The 26,498-nt window shown below is 36.9% G+C and overlaps 2 protein-coding genes across 4 annotated transcripts; both read right to left on the bottom strand.

The window, feature by feature from the left end:
• Positions 1 to 307: 307 nt before the first annotated feature.
• LOC104607211 (putative protein phosphatase 2C 2) lies at positions 308 to 24,592 on the bottom strand. Of its 2 annotated transcripts, none has more exons than XM_088902244.1 (4): positions 24,503 to 24,592; positions 1,962 to 2,159; positions 1,643 to 1,878; positions 308 to 1,231 (listed from the first exon to the last, which is right to left on the bottom strand). In XM_088902244.1, the coding sequence occupies exons 2-4, from the start codon at positions 2,046 to 2,048 to the stop codon at positions 658 to 660; spliced, it is 897 nt and encodes a 298-aa protein (XP_088758370.1). In that variant the 5' UTR covers positions 2,049 to 2,159; positions 24,503 to 24,592; the 3' UTR covers positions 308 to 657. The 2 variants fall into 2 exon arrangements, with proteins under 2 accessions (XP_088758370.1, XP_088758369.1); XM_088902243.1 differs by lacking the exon at positions 24,503 to 24,592 and adding an exon at positions 2,887 to 3,380.
• On the bottom strand, positions 22,072 to 25,260 carry LOC104607210 (putative protein phosphatase 2C 2). Of its 2 annotated transcripts, none has more exons than XM_088902245.1 (4): positions 24,863 to 25,260; positions 23,698 to 23,895; positions 23,379 to 23,614; positions 22,072 to 22,967 (listed from the first exon to the last, which is right to left on the bottom strand). In XM_088902245.1, exons 1-4 carry the CDS (start codon positions 25,052 to 25,054, stop codon positions 22,394 to 22,396), a joined length of 1,200 nt encoding a protein of 399 aa, XP_088758371.1. In that variant the 5' UTR covers positions 25,055 to 25,260; the 3' UTR covers positions 22,072 to 22,393. The 2 variants fall into 2 exon arrangements, with proteins under 2 accessions (XP_088758371.1, XP_088758372.1); XM_088902246.1 differs by lacking the exon at positions 24,863 to 25,260 and adding an exon at positions 24,503 to 24,526.
• Positions 25,261 to 26,498: the final 1,238 nt, after the last annotated feature.

Raw genomic sequence — 26,498 nt, 5'->3', positions numbered from 1 at the left:
GCAATTTATCCCAAGGATTGGAAAGACTTGGACTAATCAAAAACCATAATTAGTTGCATGTTTTTCCGGAATGTATAATAGTTGTAACCCGTAATATGCATACAACACCAAAACTAATAATAAAACTTGTCACGCACCCTCCACATTAACAATTCAAGATTGTTTTGTTGCCACTTGCCACCAGGATGGAAAGATAATGGCAAAAGGTCAGGGGCCGGATCCATCAGAAATCGATCGGAATCTGAGAGACTGAGACCCTTACGAATGTGGACGGAGATGGTTGTGGGTTATATATACACAAAATAAATAATATACCATGAATCAGGGCTTTTCAATATTGCCTTCCTGCTCACCAGAATTTACATCTACACAAAATGTCAAATAACAATTAAAGACTATAAAATCATAGTAATCTAATCAATCTCTATCTCCCCCCACCCCCCCCCCCCCCCCAACACACACCGTACACCACCGGCAAACCACACCCCGGCCTACTGAATGACATATGTACATCACACCAGAAACCCACAACCAGCCCATTTCCCTACAAAACTGTAAGCTGCTTTTTCTACCGAAATCTGAAGCAGCCAGAAACAGATTGCATCCTCCACCCCACAATCGGAATTAAGGTTGCTGCTAAAATAATTATATATACACTCAACAACTGTCATTGCTATTGAGATAACTCTTCAGGCTACATAGGGCCTCAGTGGAAAGGCTGCAGCACCTCAATCTCCGCTGTCGAGGCGGTGACGGCTCCCTCTGGGAGTCCGATGGAGAGAAGCAGACAACAATCACAGTGAGGTTATCAAAGGTGTTGAGGCGGAGAGCCTCCATGACAAGATCCCTCGCACACTGCTCTGGGTCATCGTGGCGACGTAGGCCGCGACGGACAACACTGACTGCATGCTGGCTTGACATCACATCCCATATGCCATCACAACCAATGATCAGGAATTCATCATCTTCTGTGAGAACCATCTGTCGGAACTCTGGCTCCGCGATGAGTGGTGATGGCGAGCCACGAGGGACTTTCATGTCCCAGTCTCCTAGGGCCCGAGTGACAGATAGAACACCATTGAGATACCCATCATCGATATACCCACCCAACTCCTCCACCCGCCTGCGTTCTGATGGGTAAATGGGCTTATGGTCTTGGGACATCTCGATAGCCTCTCCTCCCCGGCAGAGAACTGCTCGGCAGTCACCAGCATTGGCCACTATTAAAAGCCTGCAACAATCACAGACGAAAGTTAGAGACGACAACAAAACTAGATCAAACTTCCACCCTCGTGAAGATTGCAGTCTTCATATTTTCTTTGTTTTTCACCCAGAATACTATATGGTAAGACTGTTTGCCAACCAAAGAAGATCCTAAATGTCTGAACTCCAACTAGCATAGTTCTTCTTTAGGGTTTTGTAGAAGCTTAGTTTCGGATTTATTGCTTCATCATAATATTTGACAATTTCTGAAACTGAAGAATGAACGGCAATTTCAGAAATTGAGTGTTTTCCCAATTTCTGAGCATATATCAGTTAATGTGGCAGCTGTTTTGTTTTGGAAAACAAAAGCATGCATATTGGCAAACATGCCCCGAGTGTATCAATAGTACAAAAATCATTGTTCTTAGCTCAAACTAACCTTCCAAGTATAAGAGCAGTAAGTGCAGTTGTCCCGGAGGAACTGCTAACAGTACATTCATCTGACAAAGCAAGATCAGCCAGAAGAAAAGCTTTGCGTACTGAACATTCAACCTCTTCCAAGAAAACATCATCAGCCTCTGAAGTCTGTGGGAAGTCTGCGTCTTCAAAAAATAATCTCATCGCATTCTTCTTGACATATGTCGCTGCATCAGGGCCTCCATGACCATCAAACACCTGCATTGTACGCCCAATTTCCATAAGTAACCAAAAAAATCTAATAAAAGGGTCAGATATTATGACAAGGAATAAATACTTACCCCGTAAAATGCACTTGGCTTGGGGCAATGGAAAAGTGACCCCAAATGCGCCGATAGGTCATCAATACGTATATGTTCATCTTCCATAAATCTTCTGGGCCCAATGTCGGCAAAGCTACCTGAACGTATGCTTGGGACAAATTGTATGATGGCCGACTCAAGTGTGACATTTGAAATAGCTTCCAGTGATCTCACATCCTGAAAGAGAACAAGGGAAATATGGAGGTCAAGTTTGGGAACAACTAAAATAGTTGCTTTAATCTTGAACAGAAGTTCTCCTATAAGATCCCCATGATCTGAACAATAAACAAGTAAAGGGTCTCAACCGATGGTTCTCTTGCCAACCCATTCAAGGAATCTTGTGGACAGCAAGAAGACTCTAGAACAATAGGCTCCAGGAAAACCGATATTTCTCTCTAGTTGTGATTTACACAAGTTGCTTTTCTCCTCTTCTGGTTTGAGAGTAAGAACCAAAATTACTGATCATCAAGTTCTGACTTCTGAGAGTCGAGAAGGCCAGAGAACCATCGGTTGAGACCCTTTCCTTATCACCGAAGATATTAATAGTCTTATTTTGATGTTGTAAGAAATAATTTTGTTACTCTAAAATTGGCTTGATTCTAAAAGATGCAAAACTAGAAGGTTATAGATGTAGATGGTAACTTAAAAAAGGTTAATAGTCTTTCTGAATTTTTGAAAACAGCGTAATTATCCCCAAAAGCAGAGGAATAACCATAAAAAAGGTTAAAATCTTTCTCAATTCTATAAAAAACAACTAGTGATTTTAATCATATTCTGTTAAGAAGACCTAATTTTCTCAATTACTCACAAATTGAATAAAGGAATACCACAAAACGGAGAAAAAAAAACCCTAATGATCAAGAAACACGACACCTCAAAAATAGTCAACGAAAAAATTACTTACCACCTCAGGGCGTGCTATGTCGGTAGAAACCGAATCCGACGCGCGAATTTGGTGAAAAACCGGCGACGACGGGGTCGAGACGTCGACGATGTCTTCAATCTTCTGAGGATTGCTTCCTTTGGCGACGCATCGATACTGAACATCCAGAACCGGGATGGTCTGATGACAAACAAAATCCGCCTCTGCTACCATTTCCGGGGAACGATCATCACAAAAAAAGGACAACAGATGAAAATCTTCGATGCTCCCCTTCAGGAGAAATTTCGACAGATTGGAAAGTTTTCTTTGCAGAAAATTAGGGTTTTGATGCAAAGAAAATTAAAAATCAAGGTGTGCTTCTTTCAATCAGATTACAAAAAACAAAAATCCTGGATAGATTAGGGCTTCTTCTTCTTCCTTCTCTCCTCTGTTTCTCGCTCTTTCTCGTTGCTCGGTATTTGGTCTCGCGAAGTAAACCTGAGACAGATTTGCTCGAACTGGTTTTTATAATCGCCGTGTTGAGCGTATTGGAAACTGGCTGGCACCTTTGATCACAACACGGCACTGGCATTAGCGCGTGCCACGTAGCTGTTGATAAGTCGCCGCGTGACCATCTACGAAGGGACACAGTTTTTTTCCCCTCGTTGACGAAAATACCCTTCGCTGTAACGACCCTGTAGGCTGTAGCTCCTTTGAATTTGACTTTTGCTTCGTAAAAGTTTGGGTATTTTCGGTATACGACGTATGTAGGGACTGGGGAGTTCTTGGTTATGCTGTAGTACTCCCACTCCCACCAGTTGCTTTCGTAAAAAGTTGGTTTCTGGTAGGAAGAATGAATGGTTTAGGGGTAATATTGGAAATACGAATTCTTGCCGAATTCCGAATACCGTGCCGACCATGAGTGGGGTGGGGGGTGGGGGGTGGGGGGTGGGGGGACTCCTCGTGGCCGTGGGGACCTAAACCAGCTCCGCGTTTCACACTTGCTGGCATCAGTTCTTTCTTTGGGTGACGTATGAGTGAGGAATCCTCCTCATCATTTGACGGAAATATCCCTATACCTACAATAATTTACAGTTTTTAATTGTCATCATTTATTAGGACAAATAGCTATTTTAATTAACTGCTGAAACAAAACTTAGGTTCTTCAAACCGGACACAAATACACACAATATAAGGGCTTCGTTAGATAGAAATAATTATTATTAAAATACATTCAATAATAATAATAATAATTGATGAAGGAAGATTGGCCCGAACTCGCAAATCACGGCACGTGGCAAAAAAGCAAGTAACTCGGCACTTAAAACAGCGTACTGAGGGTACAAACGCCAAAGGGAAGAGACCAGCGGTCCGAACTCCCTAGCAAGGTGCCCGAACTCCCTACTTAGAGCTCGAACTCCCTACGAGGAGCCCGAACTCCCTGCAAGGTGCCCGAACTCCCTACTTAGTGGTCGAACTCCCTGCAAGGTGCCCGAACTCCCTACTTAGTGCTCAAACTCCCTACGAGGAGCCCAAACTCTCCCTTTGGCCCCATCACACAAAACAGAGACCCGAACTGGCCCGTCTTATGACAGTTCAGGGCCCCCCTATCCGAACTCAAGACTTCGCCTCACGCACCGCTCCAGGTACTTCACTTCCGGAGCATTGAACTGGACGAACCGCACCGTACCTGACACCGAAGGAGTCCGTGTCCAGGGGCGGCGCACCTGACTGACTTGGGATCTGACGCTTGACGGCCGCATTTCAAACGGTCACTTGCCACCATCACCTGTCATCGCTACCTCTAGTTACAGAGACGGCTCCGACAAAAGGAGCAGTGACGGTTCTGCCCCAGCAGAGGCGATGACGCCCGAACTGTCAGAAGCACGGAAATTCTCATTCCCGACCTGACAGGAGTCTAGGAGTGAGTGCGCGAGGTGGTTATAAAAGGCTCTCCACCCCCAAAGAGGATGTATGCAAACTTTGTGCCATCTGGTTTTACCTTGCCTTTGAAAGATTCTAACTTAAGCTTCGGAGCCTTTACACCGGGTTCCCCCCGGAGCTTCCTCATCTCCTCCGTTTCAGGTTCTCTGCTACTCGGTTCAGAGGCAAGGTCATTGACAACTAAGACCGGCCGGATTACGCATCATCAATAATAATAATAATAATGTCAATTTTGTCTTTAATGTATATTAATGTTTACTAACTTTTTATTGATTTACGTTTTACAAAATGTATTTTACATTTATGGGGTGCACCAAGATAAAATTAAATTTCATAAATAGTTTAAAACCAACAAAAAGTTAATGTAGGGGGTGGAAACGGTGGAACATTTTAATTTGAACCTGATCATAACGGAGTTTCAAGAGAGAGAGAAAAAGAGATGTTTTCTTGCATGAAACATTAATTGGAAATATTAAAACCAAACGAAATCCTGATGTAAAATGTGGTTAATGTGTAGCATCACAAAATCCGACGGGTGGTCTCAATATTTGACCAAAAACTCAAGGGAGGTATATAGGTAATTCACCCTTTGAAATATTCTGCCTTTTGATATTAAAAAAACAAAATCACGTTTCTACAATTAAAATGTGACAATTGATAAAAGTGACTTACTTTTCAATGTTCCATATCTCAATTATAGAAAAGCATCAAAAGTTTGTTTATTCACCTATGGTTCCTACTACCCCATAGCACGAAAATTTAAATAATAATTGAAGTGGTTGAACTGAATAACTTATTAATTGGTGATTTAATGGGTTAAGTTATTATGACGGTTGTGAGTTCTTTAATGGCTAAAATTAGAGTTGGGTTGATTACTGTTAAATCAAGGTTCAAAGTATCGATACATTTGATATGTTAGTAGAGGTGTATTAGTATTAATTTTTTTTTAGTTTTTCTTTTTTCAAATTTGGTTTGGAGGGGTCAGTTTAAGGGGTTCGCCCACCCTCTGAACTAGTCAAACCCCCGAAAGCTAATACGGCCCTATATCTGTCAATATTTTGAACCTCGTGTTAAATACTTATATCATGGTTTTTAAAAACGAACCGGTGACTGAAACCTTCAGGGGTCCAGTTACCGATGTGAATGGTCTGACCGTTCGACCCAAATGGTCGATACATTCTGACAAAAAAAATAAAAAATTAAAAAATAGTCAAAACAGTTCGAACGATTATCGGCCGATTCAGCAGTTTGCTGACCAAAATCAACAATTTTAAGAAAAAAAAAACAGTTTTTGAGGAAAACGGAACCGATTCCCCATTTTTCCGATCCGACCGTCCGGTTTTAAAAACAGTGACTTATATTTAAGAATTTTATCTATTGAAAGGGAATACAATAAATAATAATTTAATTCTACCACTTCAATAGTGGATGTACTTTGTTTTGCGCTTAGAGTGGAATTGGAATAGGGGTCAGAAGGCCTAGTTTTGAACAAAGAGGGGTAGGTGGTAGACTGTATCTTCTACCACAGAATCGATCGGCCATCATCGCCAATGGGTCGAGCTTCCTTGCAAAGTTGTTCACTTTGTCCTTCGTCTTCTGTTCTTTTTAAATTTGGAATGACAAAGCATGAAAAATTGAGCTACGAAGCTCCCCTATTGACATCCACAGAATAGATTACGGGATCACAATTAATTGAGCTACAAATCTCGAATCCCCAACTTGGGGGATGCATTTCCAACAAAGTCAACTGAACTAGTAATAGAATACAATATATAGGGTAAAGGGGGCCCAAATTAGATACACCGGCCCACAGATCATAGCTCCCTGCCACCTAAAACCAGCAGCTAGGTAAGTATTTCGAAAATCCCGACGAAGGGTTTGTCAATTTGTGGGGGCCCAAATTACAACAACTGTTAATAAGAGAGGAGCTCAAAAAAAAGGTGCAGCAACGAATATTTGTGGGGGGGCTTTATACAACATTATTGCGTTTGAAATCTGTCATCTTTTTTTGTTTTCAAAGATTAAAAAACAAGTTGATTTTGTACAAATGTTATTGTGTAGAAATTATATGATTTACATATAATATAATATTAAATAATTGAATGAAAACATGTTTTTGAAACTAGAAATTAAAGAATATATCTTTTTGTTTTGAAAAAATAATTTTATTTTCAAATAGATGATTTTAATTTTGTACAAGTATTTTGATTTAAGACTTTTTTTTTTCTTTTTCATGATAAAAAAAAAAATTAATAACATTAAAGTGTCAATTGTAATATCATTTTATCACTAATAGAAGAAGTGTTAACACACCGGTTTGCCCTAATATTGCCGCCACTGTTTTTGGTAAAGAAAAGAAAAAACTGTAAAGGAGTTGAAGGGGCGTCTAATATCATGAAAACAACACTTCATATCAAATTCACATTTGCTGCACCCCAGGCCACATACACATCTCAGTGTGTATTATTGGAAACATTTCCCATAGTTATCATCATTGGAAGATGTTCAGATATACGGTTGGGATGTGCTGTGGTGTGGGGCACATTGCGTGGAACACCAATGTGAAGAATTTGATGTGAATTGCTGTTTTCATGATATTGGAAGCCCCTCTTAGTCTGGAATCTGGTGAAAGTAATCCATCACTTCATCCAAGGTTGGGCCATAGCAATCCATCAAAGGCTTTGATTTGGTTGTTTTAGAACAGTGCTATGATATGGTTAGAGAAAAAAAAATGATTTATAATTGCATGCAACATATGGCAGATGAGGACATGCTCCTTAATCATTTCATCTCCGAGAATTTCAAAAAATGTATAATTATTTAAAAATTAGTTAGCACATGCCCAGCCTTATATATTCATCCTATATTAAATAAAAATAAATGTGATAAATAAGACATACAAAAAAAATATAGACAAATTTCAACACCTATTATTATCATCATCATCTAAAATTTTTACATCTATTATTATCCAAAAAACTAGGCTGTATGCAGTCTAGGTTGGTGTAGACCTGGACCCAAGATTATATATATTTCAGTCCCGGAGTTTAGCCAGGCCAGGCCCAAGCTTAGGTTATAGACTTTATCATTGGTGCTAAGCCCGATCAATGTGCAAGCAAAGATGAAAATTAAAAATAAATAAATAAATAAATAAATAAAATTCTATATATTAAGTTTTTTACCACACATCACACTCAAAGGTTAAATTTTGGCCTTTTTACGAAGGGGGACTGAACTCAAATTAGCCTTTAAATTTAAAGAAAAATCTACGATGTCAGCTGATATAGGCATAGATGGCCCTGTCCAATAGAAGGACTCACACGTGTCTGGCGGTGTATGTCAGAATGGAGCCAATCAATGGACGTGTGCTGTCCAATTTGGCGGGTTTCGGGGAGCCAATAACGTGAGGTCACTTCGCGGCCTAGGATGGCCACGCTCCCTACGTATAGACTCAATTCACGCCGTCCGAGCTCACCTACCTCTAGGTGGTTCCAAGTATAAATATGAGGTGACCCCCTTTAGGTAAATGATTGAATACTTGAGCCTTCTCATTAGCACTAGAGATCTATTGCTCTTTAGTGACCTCGTTTGGGTGCTCGCACTTCGGACCTTGTCTATTCTACACCTTGGTACTAACTTGACCGTCGGTGTCCTCGCCTCGGGTCTTCACCCGAGGCCTCTGATACTTTCCTTCTTGCAAAACCGACCCCTTGGTCCTCGACCACCTCGGACACAAGACATAGTGGGCCTCAGACCTTCACCACATCGATCACTAGTCCTCGATCATCTCAGTCTTCGAAACTCGGGTACTTCGGTCCTACTCAGGCTTAGGAGAGAATTGACAGTATTGCCCTTATCCAATCCGAACATCAACACCAGTGGTAAAGGCTTTGACCAATCAAAACCCTCCATGAATTTTGATTAAAGCCCATCTAATTGATTATAAATTTGGGTTAATTGGTTATAAACTTTTTCAGTATCATTGTCTCTTCGGCATGATAGTCAAACCTTAATGTTGTTTTTGGTTTGAAGGAAAATGGTAGGTTCAAACCAAGCACCTATATTTAAAGATTAAAACATTTGAACAACCATCCTTTGCGAAGCGAGGGCAAAGGCATGTATCATTAAAAAAAAGGAAAACTTGCTTATTTTTTTCTGTAACTAGTGAATGAACCTGTATTAAGTACGGGGAAGTATATATATATATATATATATATATATAAACATTAATGATTTTTATTACTATTTATAAATTGCTATTTTTTAAGACATTCATACAGTCTACGGGTCCACATAAATTGATCCTTATATGTCAAACCTATAGAATCATATGGGTCATTAAATTCAACTTGAACTGTTTATTACTTTAATTTAACCATTGTTATTATTAATTTATTTTAGTATTTAATTTAAATTTTTTGTTATATAGTAATAATATTAACTAAATTTGTAATTATTTAAATATTTACTTAAAATATTTTTTTCCCAACCGACTATAATTATTATATAATAGATTTGATAATTCATATTTTGCATTTAAGAATAAATATTAATGATTTGGCTTAACAATTTTAATGACTGTTAATAAATATTGATTCTTATTTAAGGTTTAATTACTGTATTTGGTAATTATTATGGGGCATGCTTTGAATAAACATTAATGATAATTGATGATTGTTATTTCGTTTTTTATTATTTAATTAATTAAGTACTTATGATTATTATTATTATTATTAATTATTTCTATAAATAATTGATTGTTATTATTATTTACTTAATTCAGTAATTTTCAGCAAGTAATTATTTGATTTAGTTTGAATTATTTCATTTTTTAATTATTTATAATAGACATTTAGGGTAGTCTATTTATTTGATTTAAGAGACTTACCATGTTTTATCTAGACAATGACCCCATACTAAGTAAGGGGCAACTACAGTATCATTTAATTTGAAATTTACTATTTAACAATAAAAAATCAATGTCTTGTTGAGCAACCCACCCCCAAAAAAATATTGATAACTTGGAAATCATTAATCTATTTATAAAAAAATAAAATTAGATGGATGTTTACAACAATATCACCAATACGACTTAATATTTAGGGACATATGAATTGATAAAAAACATTTAAATGATATCCATTCAAAGAGGCAAAGAAGGAAGAAAATTATTCAAAGAGCTGCTAAGAAAAACAATACATGCCAAACAACATTTGTAGATGCATCCATCCTCTGAAGTAAGAGATGAAAAATATATGACTACAATCAAATCATCATGTATGGCTACAATCAACTGATAATTTAATCAGGATTTCAAATCCCATCCAATAGAAGAAACATGAAAGAAAGGAGAATAATGAGATCATCCCAAGTATGGAAGTCACCTCCAAGTTAGGTGGCAACGTTTCTTTTGGTCAATTATGGTTACGGATTTTAAGTCTAAGTTCCCCATAGTGCATGTAGACTGGCTAAAATTTATCTTTAGGAAAAAGGTAGGAAAACATGTACATAACATAATGGTATGTTTGAATTATGGAAATTGGGAGATAGAAATAGGAAATGTAGGTTGAAATTATAATTTTGGGCATGTTGATGTGTCAAATTCAAGTCAATTAGAATACTCAAAAATTTTTAGTTCATTCATTTAGTAGCAAATTGAATATTTTTTTATTCCATGTCTTTGTTGAGTTAATATAGATTAATAATATATTAATACTTACGAAATCAATAATAATAAGTATAATATTATTACTATTATTTACTAATAATATATTCTTATTATGTTTGTATTGATTTTGAAATCAGTAATATTAAATTATTATTATTATTATTATTATGAAATAATTAATTTGTTATAATTATGATTTTTAGTTAATTCGTAAAATGATAATTGCTTTTATATTTCTTTTAGTTTAACAATAATGGATACTTGAAAGTTTATAATTTAACTTTAACCAAATGAAATATTTATTAGAGAATAGTAATAGTATTAATCATAATTACTTATAATAAGTAAATAAGTAGCACTAATTATATATTTATAAAATAATTAATATAAATTAATATAAATATAAAATGATTTTATCCCGATTAATAATTAACACTATTAAAATACTTATTAATTATCATTAATTAATTAACATTCCGAAGTAATAATTATCATTGTTATAATTAGGGAATCAATTATCAGTAAGTAATTATAATCAATAATTAAATTTTATCAGGAATCATTATTATTAGTAATAATTAATTATAATTATTGATAATAATAATAATAATAATATAAATATATAATTATATTAAGTAATATAAGTATTAATTATAATTACTGACAACAATAATATAATTAATTATTTCATATAAATGTATGAATTATAATTTTTGATAATATTTCTAATATAAATAATTAACATTAAATATTTATTTTCAAAATAATTAATATGAGTTAATATAAATATAAAATGATTATTTTTGATTTGTTAATTACCATTATGAAAATCGTTATTAATTATCATTCCGAATTAATAATGAGAAATATTATCAGTAATTAAGTATTAGCCATAATTATTATCAGTAATTAATTAATATCAGGGATTTATTATTATTAGTAATTAATAACTGAAATTAATTATTTAGAAGTCGTTGATTATTATTAGTACTCCTCTCTTTCAAAAGTTGACTCATGTCATCAATGACAACAACTTCCTAAATACATAATTTGATAAAAATAGGTAAATAACATTAATTTATTTTTTATCTTTTGAAAGATTGAATAAAAGAAAAATAAAATGGTTAGCATTGAAAATGAAAAATTATTTGGATTTTTGCAAAAAACATTATTGAACATAAAAAACCAATTATTAAAAAATAAGGTCGTTAATCAAAGAGTATTTAAAATTATTCAGTAAATAAATTATTAATTAATAAATTAAAATTATTAATTTTAATAAATTAAAATTATTAATTAATTATCTATCCGAATTAAATTGGGTAATTTCAGAAAATAATTTTAAGTAATTAAATTTTTCTATTAAAATTTTTTTAATAATAATCAGTATTATTAATAGATTAATAATTATGAATTCAGTAGTAATTCTAAGTGTATTATTATTATTATTATTATTATTATTATTATTATTATTATTATTATTATTAACTAATAAAAAACTTCTTATTATGTGTGTATTGATTTTGAAATCAGTAATATTAGAGTTTTATTGTTATTACTACTACTACTATTATTTTTATTTTTATTAAATTTTAGTAAAATAATTAATATGAATTATTATTAATATAAAATGATTATATCCCAATTAAAATTAACATTATTAAAATACTTATTAATTATCATTAATTAATTACCATTCTGAAATAATAATTAGCATCATTAGTATTAGTAATAATTAATTGTAATTATTGGTAATAATAATAATAATATAATTATAGTAACTAATATAATATTATTAATTATAATTAATTATTTCATATAAATGTATGAATTTTAATTTCTGATAATAATTATAATATAAATAATTAACATTAATTATTTATTTTCAAAATAATTAATGAGTTAATATAAATATGAAATGATTATTGCCGAATTTTTAGTTACCATTATGAAAATATTTATTAATTATGAACAATATTGTGAGTAATAAATTATCAGTAATTAAGTATTAGCAGTAATTATTATAAGAAATAATTAGAAGTAGTTAACATTAATTAATTCGTAATTAACAATAATTATTATTATGGATTAATAGTTTTAATTAATTAATTAGAAGTAGTTAACATTAATTATTATTAGTAATCAATAGCTGTAATTAATTAATTAGTTTAGTAGTTAACATTAATTAATAACACAATTTCCTTTTTTTTTAGGAAATGATTGAAAGTGAGATCTTCCCACTTCTCACAACTCTACATGGTGGTAGGCTCCACTCTCCATGTTAGTGGGCTCTTTGACTTGGCAATTGGGTTGGGTGGGTCGGGTTCGGGTTGGGTCAATGTACTTTGGGTTGATTTCAGGTCGGGTTGAATTTCGGTTGGGTTGTCAAATGCTAGACCCTAACCCTAAATGTTCAGGTTAGGGTTGATTCATGGGTCAATTTGTGTCATCCCAAAAAATAATTGAAATTTAGAAAAATAAAGAAAAATTACATGAAAAATGTCAAAATTAAAAGAATTAACCTTAAAATTCCAAATATAAAATAAAAAACTTAAACATTTAACAATTTAAAGAGTAAACAATAAAAAGTAAAGACTAAATAGAAAAAAAAAATTAAAGAGTGGAAACTTCTAACAATACATAAATAATCGCAATTAGACTTCACAATTGGGTCAACAGGTTGACCCATGACCCAACCCATTTTTCGGGTCGGGTCGGGTCATTTTCACATTTGGGTAGCTAAATATGAGACCCTAACCCTCTTTTTTTGGGTTGGGTTGGGTCAACTTTTTGTCAGGTCTAACCACTAATCAGAATTTGATACATGTAAATGAACCACAAGTCTCATTGTAGGGGGCTTTGGCCTGAAATCATTACTTTAATTTATATTTTTATAGTAAATCATTACTATAAAAATATAAATAATTATTTAGTTAATCATTACTTTAATATAGTAATTATTTAGTTAATCAACACGCTTCCCTTTCTAACCCTTGAGAATGAAGTGTCGGGTGCCGATCAAACATGGAAGTCAAAATCATAAACATCCTTTTCACTTTCTTAGCTGTAATTCCAAAACAAATAAATTAATTAAATCCTCTTACACCTAATCACGCATTCTAGTTATATCACAGTTGTTAATTCTAAAATAATAATAACAATTATCATTAGCATGACATATTTAATTAGTTGTTATTAGTTCTCCCTTTCCGGTACTGATCCACTTATAATATGGATTAGAACCTCTACAGTCTAGCGAGCAGGTTATGTTTAATTAGTACGCACCATGTTTAAAGCTTAATTAAGTTAAGACATCTAAAAAATTGCTTAAATAACCTTCCAACTTTTGACCTTCTTGGGGGCAGGTTCCAGTGGTGTGGGGTAAGCAAAGATTCCATGAAATGTTATGATACATCATAAGTTTGTGCCATTTGTTTGTTTTTAACATTTTTTAGTCTCAGTTTGGATGTAGTATAAATTAATACATATAAAATTGTTGTAGAAAAATCCAACAAAATAGATTCCAATGGCATTCAAAAGAAAGTAAAACTGAGATAAAGAGAAATGATAATGATAAAGGACAGACATAGATTTACTTGGTTTGGCTTATAACCTACGTACACGAATGAAGGAGGAACAGAAATCCACTATGAAGTTGGTAATAGAAAAGAAATACAGAGTGGTGCTCTCACAGAAAACCCTAAGCCCTGAATACATCCAATGTCTCGCTCGTCTCTCACAAGACTAAGACTCTATGTACAAGTGAGAAAACTCCCAAAAATATATAACTCTCTGTATTCGGTTTGGACCTATAAGATGATTATGGATCGGGTCCGTACCACCAGCCCAAGTCCTATACATCCACCACAAACCACTATAAAATTTTACCTTTGGGTTTTATTTATTTTTAAATAATTTGAAACAGATTCATGAAGTAGATCACCACAAAAAATTCAAGGCACAAACATAACAAAAATAATACAAAATAGTACAAAATATAATGTTTTGCATTCTATAAATTTGTATTTATACTCTATGCAAATAATTTCAAATTTTACTTGAGGTGGAGGGGCAACTATTTTATTAATCAACCATCATCAAAAGAAAAGTGAAATAATATGAGGACATGGCCCACCCTGCCTCACTAGGGATGACAATTTTCCCCATTTCTCCAATCCCCGTGGGGATCCACCCCGAATGGGGCGGGTATGGGGATGATTCCCCCGCGAGGACAGGGATGAGGAAATTTTCATCCCCGTTAGCGGGGATGGAGAGAGCACTCCCCACCCCATGGGGACCCCAATCCCCGCCTGTGGAAGCCCCACTGATATATATGTATATATGTATGCATATGTATATATGTACATATACATCTACATATTAACATTTTTTAAAATATGTTTGAATATTTTCTAATGGGATTATAAATTTTAATTATTTTATTTTTATTTTCTTTAAAATAAAAACAAAATAGTTAATATTATAAAAAATGACAGAGAATGGGGATCCTCGTAGGGATAGGGATGGAGATAACCTTGTCCCTATTAACGAGATGGGAATGGGACAAGAACGGGGATTGGGATTTTTGCGGGGATGGGAATGGAGAGAGGCTCCCGTCCCCACCCCGCCCCGCCCCGTTGCGATTCCTATGCCCCACAATTCAGCCCCTGCCCAAAATACTTGAATAAAGTGTTATGTTCATTAATTTAAAAATTCTCCAAATATAAAGGACAAGTGGCAAAAACATATGATACGCCCAGTTTTATTTGTTATTAGCGGATCCCAATTCTTGATTCCATCCACACCCACTTCTGTTTGGGCTTTTCAACTTGCAAGAATCGAAACCGTGTAGGCCGGATAAGAACGAATTAAAATCAGAATGTGAATATCAGAATATGCTTGCATCACAAGAGACACCTATTCTTTGTCAAATAAATGAAGTTGTACATATTAACTCAATCCGACTTAATTCCACATTTGTATGTATACATATTATATAAATACATTTATGTATGTAAATACTTATGTATATAGGCATGTATTACATGTATGTAATATATAAATATATATATATATTTAATTATACATATATATATTTTTGTAAAATATAATAACCACTTATATGCTAAAACTAAATTGATGACAACCCTTAAATCAAAGAAATGAGAACATTTGATGAAAGGAAATAGAGAAGTCGGTCGTATCCCAACCCAACCCAAAAACTTAAAGATTGGGTTAGGGTTCACCTCAACCCAACTTAACCCATTCCGGCTTGCACCCTCATGGTTACTGTCTTGTCGGACAAGTTTTTTTGGTACGAGAAGAGATGCTTGTGACTGTGTGGGTGAAAAAAATACTCGATCTATATTTTTCTTAATTCCTAGCCTCACACTTTGGCATGTGTAGAGGACTTAAACAATTGTTTATCTATGGATCAAGTGAGAGAGGAAGGAAAAGAATCCACCCATATTTCTCTGAGACTGTGTTTGTTTGAAGTGTAAATTCAAATTTTACACCTATCAAAAATATGAACCGGTTAAGTGGTTGTCAAGATGTAATAAAATTCAATGAAACTATTCGTGGGTGTTTGAAATATACATCAGTGTAAATTTCCAACCCAACTCCTATTGTCATTAATTGAGTTATCACCATACATTTGTGGCTGAATTCGTCTCTCTTCTATCCTTCTCACTTTTGTCCTCAAAGAAAATTAAACCCTTGTTATGCACTTCATCAACAAACCTTGTCTTTATTCTCTTTGCTGTTAATTGATTTGTTCTTCCCCATCTCCTTCGACTCTCCTAGCTCAACAAAAGCCTTATCAAGGCATTGATCAGGGAAGTATTTCTTCTCCAACTGATACACCATCCAATAATGCTTCTCTTTGTCCCATGGAAACGAAGAGGCGTCGTAGAAGTATAACTCCTCTTCTCTTTTGTGCAACGTCGGAAGTTCGACAACTTCCTGCTTCAATTCTATGTATTTCTCCTCGGTTGGTCGGTCATCGTCGGAGTCCGTCCCATACCTCCTCTTCCGGTCTCACTTCCTTTTGGACTTATCCATCTCCTCTTCCATATGATTCAGACTGCGCTGGCTTGCCTCAATCTCGGAGGTCCTCGATGAAATCTTACGGTCGACACAATCTTCAAAACCCAATTCAGAATTTGAGTCCTTGGCCTCTGCAGCTTCAGGGAAGTTATCAGGCTTCGCTCTATCAGGTCGAGGGGATCTTCGTGGTTGCGGGAGAGGAGAGTGGTCGGGGCGGGAAACAATGAGTTCGTATTGAAGTGGGTAAGGAGTAGATGTAATGGAGAATGAGTACAAAGAACTCAGAAATGCCCTCTCCAGAAGATTACGTCTTACGGATAATAGTATGGGCACTCTTGTTGAGAGCGACATGATCTTGGAACGGAGAAAATCCTGAGAAACGTGACTAAAGGGTAATGAATAATGATAGCGCCCTGGATGACCAACGTCCACTCTCTCAGTTCATGTTCTTCTCTTCTTTCAGCTCGGGTCTCTGATCTTCTCCATGGGAGAACTGCATAAGCTTGGCCGCAAGGGATAAACTAAACAAGTGGCAAGCTCAGCCGTTGCAGTGGTTGAGAGGAGGTGCGAGCATCGCCTTTTACACCGACAGAGAAGACGATGGAGTTTACGTCGACTTTATCAGTGGGAACTTTCCACCCAGTCTCGATGTAAAACTCTCTCTAAGTGGAGTTTTACGCTAATGTAGGGTGTAAAATAACACCATGTGCAAATTCGAACCGGGGTTTAAAGTTTACCCCGGTTCTCAGGGATCCTATCCTACCAAAGGTGACCCATCCTCCTAGATTCAGAGACCAGAATTGAGTAACCAAACTCAGAACATCTTAACCACCACCAGAAAGGTCCAAATCCAGCACATTCTCTTTTTAACTCTCAATGAAAATAATGTAACAAATAATTTGGGTGTATTTGGTAATATTAATCCTATCCTACCAAAGGTGACCCATCCTCCTAGATTCAGAGACCAGAATTGAGTAACCAAACTCAGAACATCTTAACCACCACCAGAAAGGTCCAAATCCAGCACATTCTCTTTTTAACTCTCAATGAAAATAATGTAACAAATAATTTGGGTGTATTTGGTAATATTAGGGTTTCAATTTGAAACATTTTAGGTTTGATCAATACAAATTAGTGAGAGATATGTGTTGTCACATCCCATGAAAAAATTATTTTATTATTTTACCCATTAGAGTAAGAAACACTAATTTGATGTTTCTAGAAACAATCTCTTTCATATGCATTTTTAAAGTATACATATTTCTACCGTAAATAACTTCAAATAACAATTATATGATAATTTATATTGAACAACCCAAAACATTTCAGGTACCAAACATAAACTTGGTTAGATAGATTGGTGGTGTATTTATTTATTGCACGTGTTCTAGTGTAGGGGTTCCTACATAAGTCATAAGAAGTGGATCATCTCTGGGAAATGATCCAAGGAGGTGGATGTCATTCACCAAATTGTCCCGTCGCTTTTGGGCATCTCAAAAATCAAAATTTGTATCACGATGTCTCTACATGGCATTACAGTCAATCAGGGGGGAAGCCTCTTTAAATGAACAAGGAAAGGTGTATTTATAGAACTTAATTCCTTTTTCTATTTGAAGGAACGGCCATGATCTCTCCCCTTTAAGAATGAAATCTTATTCCTGTTGATTATAATTTTTATTCTTATTTCTGTCTGTCTGAACCAAACAGACTATGGATATGGATAGATGATTTAACTATTTAAATTAATTTCATGCCAAGGCATAATCTGACCAATGACCATTCAAATCAATGACGGTTTGAAAACCTTGTATGAAAACAATAACAAATACGGGCAGTCAGCGGACCTCAAATGCATCCTGCCCTGTCCCCACCGGCTCACCTTTAAAACGCCTCTAAGTTCTAACATATAATATGTGATACCAAAAAGAAAAAGTCTAAACCAACCTCAACTTAATTTATTCTGCCTAAAATCAAGGCTATACGATAAATTGCTCAATTAAATCTTAAAAGTGATGGAGAAATAGATATATACAAGAGTCATAATCCTCTTAAATAATCGATTACGCATCTCTACGCTAAGGATTAAGGATTAAGGAATAAGGAGTGGAGGATCCTTAATCAGATTAATGGGGTGAGTCAAATTCAATCGTAATGAGAAGTACCTGGGGAGTGGGGAGTCCAGTACTTATTAATGGAAAAAAAACAAAAAGGTCTGACACATGGCGTTTCCTAGCGGAAAAAATCAGAAATAAGTTGAAGAACTGGAAGCTTCGTTGCCTCTGATATTTCACATGCTGGTAGAGAAATTTTGATCAAATCTACACTCTAAGTGGTCCCAAATTACTTTATGGCTATAAACCAACTCCCAAAAACCATAATTGATAAAATCACAAACATTATTCGTGATTTCTGGTGGAGATGATCGTAGACATATTTATATATATACTTCAAGTCATGGACCAGCTTCATGAAAGCAAAGGCATGAGGCTCTAATGTCCTCGGCAGACAGTTGGGAGGGACTGAAGCAGTCCAACTCTCTGGGATGAGCTGGCCGGTAGGAAGACAATGTCCTTTTATGGGAACATCATCGGTCTCGGACCGAGATAGCCTCCTTAGTTGGATGAGATTGGACCCTATCCTCACTAAACTCACTACTCTACATATTTAAAGCAAAGGAAACAAAATAAAGCAAGTTGGGAAAGATGACTTATCGAAAAGAAGAGAAACGACCTCGAAGACCGACGTGGCTACACCAACAATGCACGCTCTGCGACCTCCGATTGCACAAGAGCTCAAGTAAGGACAAAGAGAAATGGGTCCCCGAGGCCCTATTTATAGTTAGTATAGCCGATCATGGATGGCCCAGATCAATCAAATCCAACGGCTCCCAAGAGGATGATCGCTCGATTTTCGAGGTCGAACTCGGTTGAGTGTGTGTTTGACGTCCACGTGACGTCCGTGCATTCCCCGAGATGCGATCTAGCCCTAAGGTCGAGCCAGTTGGGTCGATTAAGTTTGACCCGTGTATCGAATCTCGACCAAACCAGAGACTAGGCCAAATTCACCCAGATTTGTCGTGTAAACTCCCGCCCCGAGTTAAGCACCTCTGGCACGGGCATGAGGAGCAATTGATGAAGGGTAATTTGACCTAACATATTAACACGCAGGCACATAGAGCAACTCGATGACTCAATGACAACTATGGGGCGCCCCACAATGTCCTACAACACATCCCGATCTTATATCGGGAGTGCATATGTGAACTCCCATAACCGTGGTTTGGGATGTACCATATTCAAATTTGCACGGGACATGTTTACTTAACATGGTTGGTTTGGTAGTCCAACTTTCTCCCATGGTGGGTTGGGTCCAACCATTTGCTATAAAGTTGGTGGGTTACAAATTGGATTTCCATGGACGTACATGACAAGATGCATCCCCCCATACCACTTTATTTTTATTTTTTTAACTTAGTAGGATGGTCGGAGGTTCCAGGCCCAAGGTTTTGGCTATTGGTTTATAATTCTTACTCTAGTCCTTAGTTTTTTTGCCTTTGCATTTGGATGTATGTACATTTGATTTCTGTCGCAATAAAAATATAAAGCAATTTGTGGTTTTGGACGTTGAATTTGAAACAGCAGCAGGAGCCAACAAGATTTCATGTGTGAAGGTAGGCCCCATTCCTAGTGGTAAATTTATCCAGTAATTAAGCTAAAGCAATGAAAACTGAGTTAAAGATTCCTTTCATCTGTGGTGGGAAAGGAAGATGTGTACGTGTGTTAGACGAGTCATGCACTCCTTGTAATCAAAGTTCAAAATTGTCACATGTCCGTTCCTATCGGTTGATACTTATCTCATTGATACACCAAATAATGCATGTTTTGGTGTTTTCATCTGTTCAGAGGTAATTCTAAAGAGTAACCCCTCTGAATAAATTTTGAAAAAATATATAAAAAAAATGCATAGCATCGAAGCAACCCATATGTGTTAGCAATAGAGCGTTTCATAAGTATTTCATTTCTATTTATTAGCTTTGGGATTTGGGAAATGAATGATTTCAAATTGACATTTTTTAAAGGGATAAATTGACTGCACTCTACTTTGGAATTCTGAATTTAACTACAAATTTATAACAATTCAAAATTATAAATACCTCCACTTATAACACCTATACCCGCCAACAAGGTTTTAAAAATTGATCTGGAAATGGAACCATTTTAGCTTTCAGCCCATTCAAATGATCATCATTTACCAACCTTGTGATACGATCAATACTGATATACCCATCAGGTATACCCTCAATGGTCATACACTTAACCTCTCAGCCCATAATGATCAAACACTGTCCGACAAGAGAATACATTTCCCTCGGCTGCAAGGAACAGTGTTGAACTCTCTACTTACATGGATCTTGGGAATTAAAACCTTTTGCAAACATTTTGAAACCATAATATATGTATATCCGTATATAAATATATTTTGTAAAACAAATTTCAACGATTGAAATCGGCTGTCGGCAATCTTGGTTTCCATCAAAGAAAATGCATTCCCGACCATTACCTTTGTCCGACAAAGAGGATGATCCTGTCACTATGATCACCCACTCAGATGAATTCTCGGACTGTCCCAACATACCCAGGTTTTGACCCCTCTAAGGATCTCACTGATTGGCATATCAAAAACAACCCAATCCGACACCTACTGCAGTATCATAATCAAGTTTAGGGGTTAGGTGTAACTTTCCAGTTTTGCTTAAAAAGGCTTAAAAAATAAAGATTCTCTCTTTAGATTAGAGTATTAGACCATATTTTTCTGCATCTTTTCTAGGGCATAGAGTTTAAATAGAACTATTTGACTAATTTCTAAATATTTTATTTTTCAAAAACAAATATTTTGGATATTTTCGTCAGGTTAATCTTCAAGTTGGGCCAATTGAATGTGGGTCCCAATAATCCTAAATCAGGATGAAGGCCAACTTTCAGGTTGTGTAAACTGTTTCTGAAGTAGGCGCTCGAGGGAGAATGTGGATAATGTTCCAATTTCATTGGGCATTAAATCAAAAAAATGGAGTGAAAGAGGCTCAACTCTCGACCTCAGGATCACTCGATAGCTATGAGAGCTACGCGCTAGAGAACTGCGCCACCACCCCGACCGGTAATTTTTGTTGTGATGAAAATATAATTACCTATAAGATGAGCGTGAAGGAGTGAATGTGTCAAGTCCAGTAACACTCAACAGCCTACCCCACCAAACAGGCAATTTATCCTAAGGATTGGAAAGACTTGGACTAATCAAAAACCACAATTAGTTTCATGTTTTTCCGGAAAGTATAATAGTTGTAACCCGTAATATGCATACAACACCAAAACTAATAATAAAACTTGTCACGCACCCTCCACATTAACAATTCAAGATTGTTTTGTTGCCACTTGCCACCAGGATGGAAAGATAATGGCAAAAGATAAGGGACCGGATCCATCAGAAATCGATCGGAATCTGAGAGACTGAGACCCTTACGAATGTGGACGGAGATGGTTGTGGGTTATATATACACAAAATAAATAATATAACATGAATCAGGGCTTTTCAGTATTGCCCTCCTGCTCACCAGAATTTACATCTACACAAAATGTCAAATAACAATTAAAGACTATAAAATCATAGTAATCTAACCCCCCCACACACACACACACCGTACACCACCGGCAAACCACCACCCCGGCCTACTGAATGACATATGTACATCACACCAGAAACCCACAACCAGCCCATTTCCCTACAAAACTGTAAGCTGCTTTTTCTACCGAAATCTGAAGCAGCCAGAAACAGATTGCATCCTCCACCCCACAATCGGAATTAAGGTTGCTGCTAAAATAAATATATATACACTCAACAACTGTCATTGCTATTGAGATAACTCTTCACGATACATAGGGCCTCGGTGGAAAGGCTGCAGCACCTCAATCTCCGCTGTCGAGGCGGTGACGGCTCCCTCTGGGAGTCCGATGAAGAGAAGCAGACAACAATCACAGTGAGGTTATCAAAGGTGTTCAGGCGGAGAGCCTCCATGACAAGATCCCTCGCACACTGCTCTGGGTCATCGTGGCGACGTAGGCCGCGACGGACAACACTGACTGCATGCTGGCTTGACATCACATCCCATATGCCATCACAACCAATGATCAGGAATTCATCATCTTCTGTGAGAACCATCTGGCGGAACTCTGGCTCCGCGATGAGTGGTGATGGCGAGCCACGAGGGACTTTCATGTCCCAGTCTCCCAGGGCCCGAGTGACAGCTAGATCACCATTGAGATACCCACCATCGATATACCCACCCAACTCCTCCACCCGCCTGCGTTCTGATGGGTAAATGGGCTTATGGTCTTGGGACATCTCGATAGCCTCTCCTCCCCGGCAGAGAACTGCTCGGCAGTCACCAGCATTGGCCACTATTAAAAGCCTGCAACAATCACAGACGTAAGTTAGAGACAACAACAAAACTAGATCAAACTTCCACCCTCGTGAAGATTGCAGTCTTCATATTTTCTTTGTTTTTCACCCAGAATACTATATGGTAAGACTGTTTGCCAACCAAAGAAGATCCTAAATGTCTGAACTCCAACTAGCATAGTTTTTCTTTAGGGTTTTGTGGAAGCTTAGTTTCGGATTTATTGCTTCATCATAATATTTGACAATTTCTGAAACTGAAGAATGAACGGCAATTTCAGAAATTGAGTGTTTTCCCAATTTCTGAGCATATATCAGTTAATGTTGCAGCTGTTTTGTTTTGGAAAACAAAAGCATGCATATTGGCAAACATGCCCCGAGTGTATCAATAGTACAAAAATCATTGTTCTTAGCTCAAACTAACCTTCCAAGTATAAGAGCAGTAAGTGCAGTTGTCCCGGAGGAACTGCTAACAGTACATTCATCTGCCAAAGCAAGATCAGCCAGAAGAAAAGCTTTGCGTACTGAACTTTCAACCTCTTCCAAGAAAACATCATCAGCCTCTGAAGTCTGTGGGAAGTCTGCGTCTTCAAAAAATAATCTCATCGCATTCTTCTTGACATATGTCGCTGCATCAGGGCCTCCATGACCATCAAACACCTGCATTGTACGCCCAATTTCCATAAGTAACAAAAAAAATCTAATAAAAGGGTCAGATATTATGACAAGGAATAAATACTTACCCCGTAAAATGCACTTGGCTTGGGGCACTGGAAAAGTGACCCCAAATGCCCCGATAGGTCATCAATACGTATATGTTCATCTTGCATAAATCTTGCGCGCCCAATGTCGGCAAAGCTACCTGAACGTATGCTTGGGACAAATTGTATGATGGCCGACTCAAGTGTGACATTTGAAATAGTTTCCAGTGACCTCACATCCTGAAAGAGAACAAGGGAAATATGGAGGTCAAGTTTGGGAACAACTAAAATAGTTGCTTTCATCTTGAACAGAAGTTCTCCTATAAGATTCATGATCTGAACAATAAACAAGTAAAGGGTCTCAACCGATGGTTATCTTGCCAACCCATTCAAGGAATCTTGTGGACAGCAAGAAGACTCGAGAACAATAGGCTCCAGGAAAACCGATATTTCTCTCTAGTTGTGATTTACACAAGTTGCTTTTCTCCTCTTCTGGTTTGAGAGTAAGAACCAAAATTACTGATCATCAAGTTCTGACTTCTGAGAGTCAAGAATGCCAGAGAACCATCGGATGAGACCCTTTCCTTATCACCGAAGATATTAATAGTCTTATTTTGATGTTGTAAGAAATAATTTTGTTACTCTAAAATTGGCTCGATTCTAAAAGATGCAAAACTAGAAGGTTATAGATCTAGATGGTAACTTAAAGGTGATTTTTTTTCCTTTTTTAATCTTCTCAGAAGAAGGTAAGATCTACTCCCCCAACATACGCGTCAGGAATAAAAATAACATTTGTTCCAAAATACAAGCCAAAATTTAATTAGTCACCGAAATATCAGAAACCTACATATATCCGGTTCTATAAGATCTTAATAAGTCGGGATGATACAAACCATGAAATCTTTCTCAAGTTTGTAACATACCCTAAAGTTCGTTCCTGCGGAAGGTAAAAGACATGAAATCTTTCTGAATTTTTGAAAACAGCGTAATTATCCCCAAAAGCAGAGGAATAACCATTAAAAAGGTTAAAATCTTTCTCAATTTTATAAAAAACAACTAGTGATTTTAATCATATTGTGTTAAGAAGACCTAATTTTCTCAATTACTCACAAATTGAATAAAGGAATACCACAAAACGGAGAAAAAAAAAACCGTAATGATCGAGAAACACGACACCTCAAAAATAGTCAACGAAAAAATTACTTACCACCTCAGGGCGTGCTATGTCGGTAGAAGCCGAATCGGACGCGCGAATTTGGTGAAAAACCGGCGACGACGGGGTCGAGACGTCGACGATGTCTTCAATCTTCGGAGGATTGCTTCCTTTGGCGACGTATCGATACTGAACATCCAGAACCGGGATGGTCTGATGACAAACAAAATCCGCCTCTGCTACCATTTCCGGGCCACGGTCGTCACAAAAAAAGGACAACAGATGAAAATCTTCGATGCTCCCCTTCAGGAGAAATTTCGACAGATTGGAAAGCTTTCTTTGCAGAAAATTAGGGTTTTGATGCAAAGAAAATTAAAAATCAAGGTGTGCTTCTTTCAATCAGATTACAAAAAACAAAAATCCTGGATAGATTAGGGCTTCTTCTTCTTCCTTCTCTCCTCTGTTTCTCGCTCTTTCTCGTTGCTTGGTATTTGATCTCGCGAAGTAAACCTGAGACAGGTTTGCTCGAACTGGTTTTTATAGTCGCCGTGTTGAGCGTATTGGAAACTGGCTGGCACCTTTGATCACAACACGGCACTGGCATTAGCCCGTGGCACGTAGCTGTTTATAGGTCGCCGCGTGACCTTCTAAGAAGGGTGACAGTTTTTTTCCCCTGGTTGACGAAAATACCCTTCACTGTAACCACCCTGTAGGCTGTAGCTCCTTTGAATTTGACTTTTGCTTCGTAAAAGTTTGGGTATTTACGGTATACGACCGTATAGGGACTGGGGAGTTCTTGGTTATGCTGTAGTACTCCCACTCCCACCAGTTTTGCTCGCGTAAAAAGTTGGTTTCTGGTAGGAAGAATGCATGGTTTAGGGGTAATATTGGAAATACGAATTCTTGCCGAATCTCGAATACCGTGCCGACCATGAGTGGGGTGGGGGGTGGGGGGACTCCTCGTGGCCGTGGGGACCTAAACCAGCTCCGCATTTCACACTTGCTGGCATCAGTTCTTTCTTTGGGTGACGTATGAGTGAGGAATCCTCCTCATCATTTGACGAAAATATCCCTATACCTACAATAATTTACAGTTTTTAATTGTCATTAGGACAAATAGCTATTTTAATTAACTGCTGAAACATAACTTAGTTTCTTCAAACCGGACACAAATACACACAATATAAGGGCTTCGTTAGATAGAAATAATTATTATTAAAATACACTCAATAATAATAATTGATGAAGGAAGATTTAGTCGACCTCGCAAATCACGGCACGTGGCAAAAAAGCAAGTACTCAGCACTTAAAACACCGTACCGAGGGTACAAACGCCAAAGGGAAGAGACCAGCGGTCCGAACTCCCTAGCAAGGTGCCCGAACTCCCTACTTAGAGCTCGAACTCCCTACGAGGAGCCCGAACTCCCTGCAAGGTGCCCGAACTCCCTACTTAGTGGTCGAACTCCCTACAAGGTGCCCGAATTCCCTACTTAGAGCTCGAACTCCCTGCAAGGAGCCCGAACTCCCTGCAAGGTGCCCGAACTCCCTACTTAGTGCTCGAACTCCCTACGAGGAGCCCTAACTCTCCCTTTGGCCCCGTCACACAAAGCAGAGACCCGAACTGGCCCGTCTTTTGACAGTTCGGGGCCCCTCTATCCGAACTCAAGACTTCGCCACACGCACCGCTCCA

The sequence above is a fragment of the Nelumbo nucifera genome, chromosome 3 (genome assembly GCF_055504915.1).
Source record: "Nelumbo nucifera cultivar China Antique chromosome 3, China Antique-T2T, whole genome shotgun sequence".
Taxonomy (NCBI): domain Eukaryota; kingdom Viridiplantae; phylum Streptophyta; class Magnoliopsida; order Proteales; family Nelumbonaceae; genus Nelumbo; species Nelumbo nucifera.
Note: the sequence above shows the minus strand (reverse complement) of the source record. Positions and strands in the feature narration are given on the sequence as shown.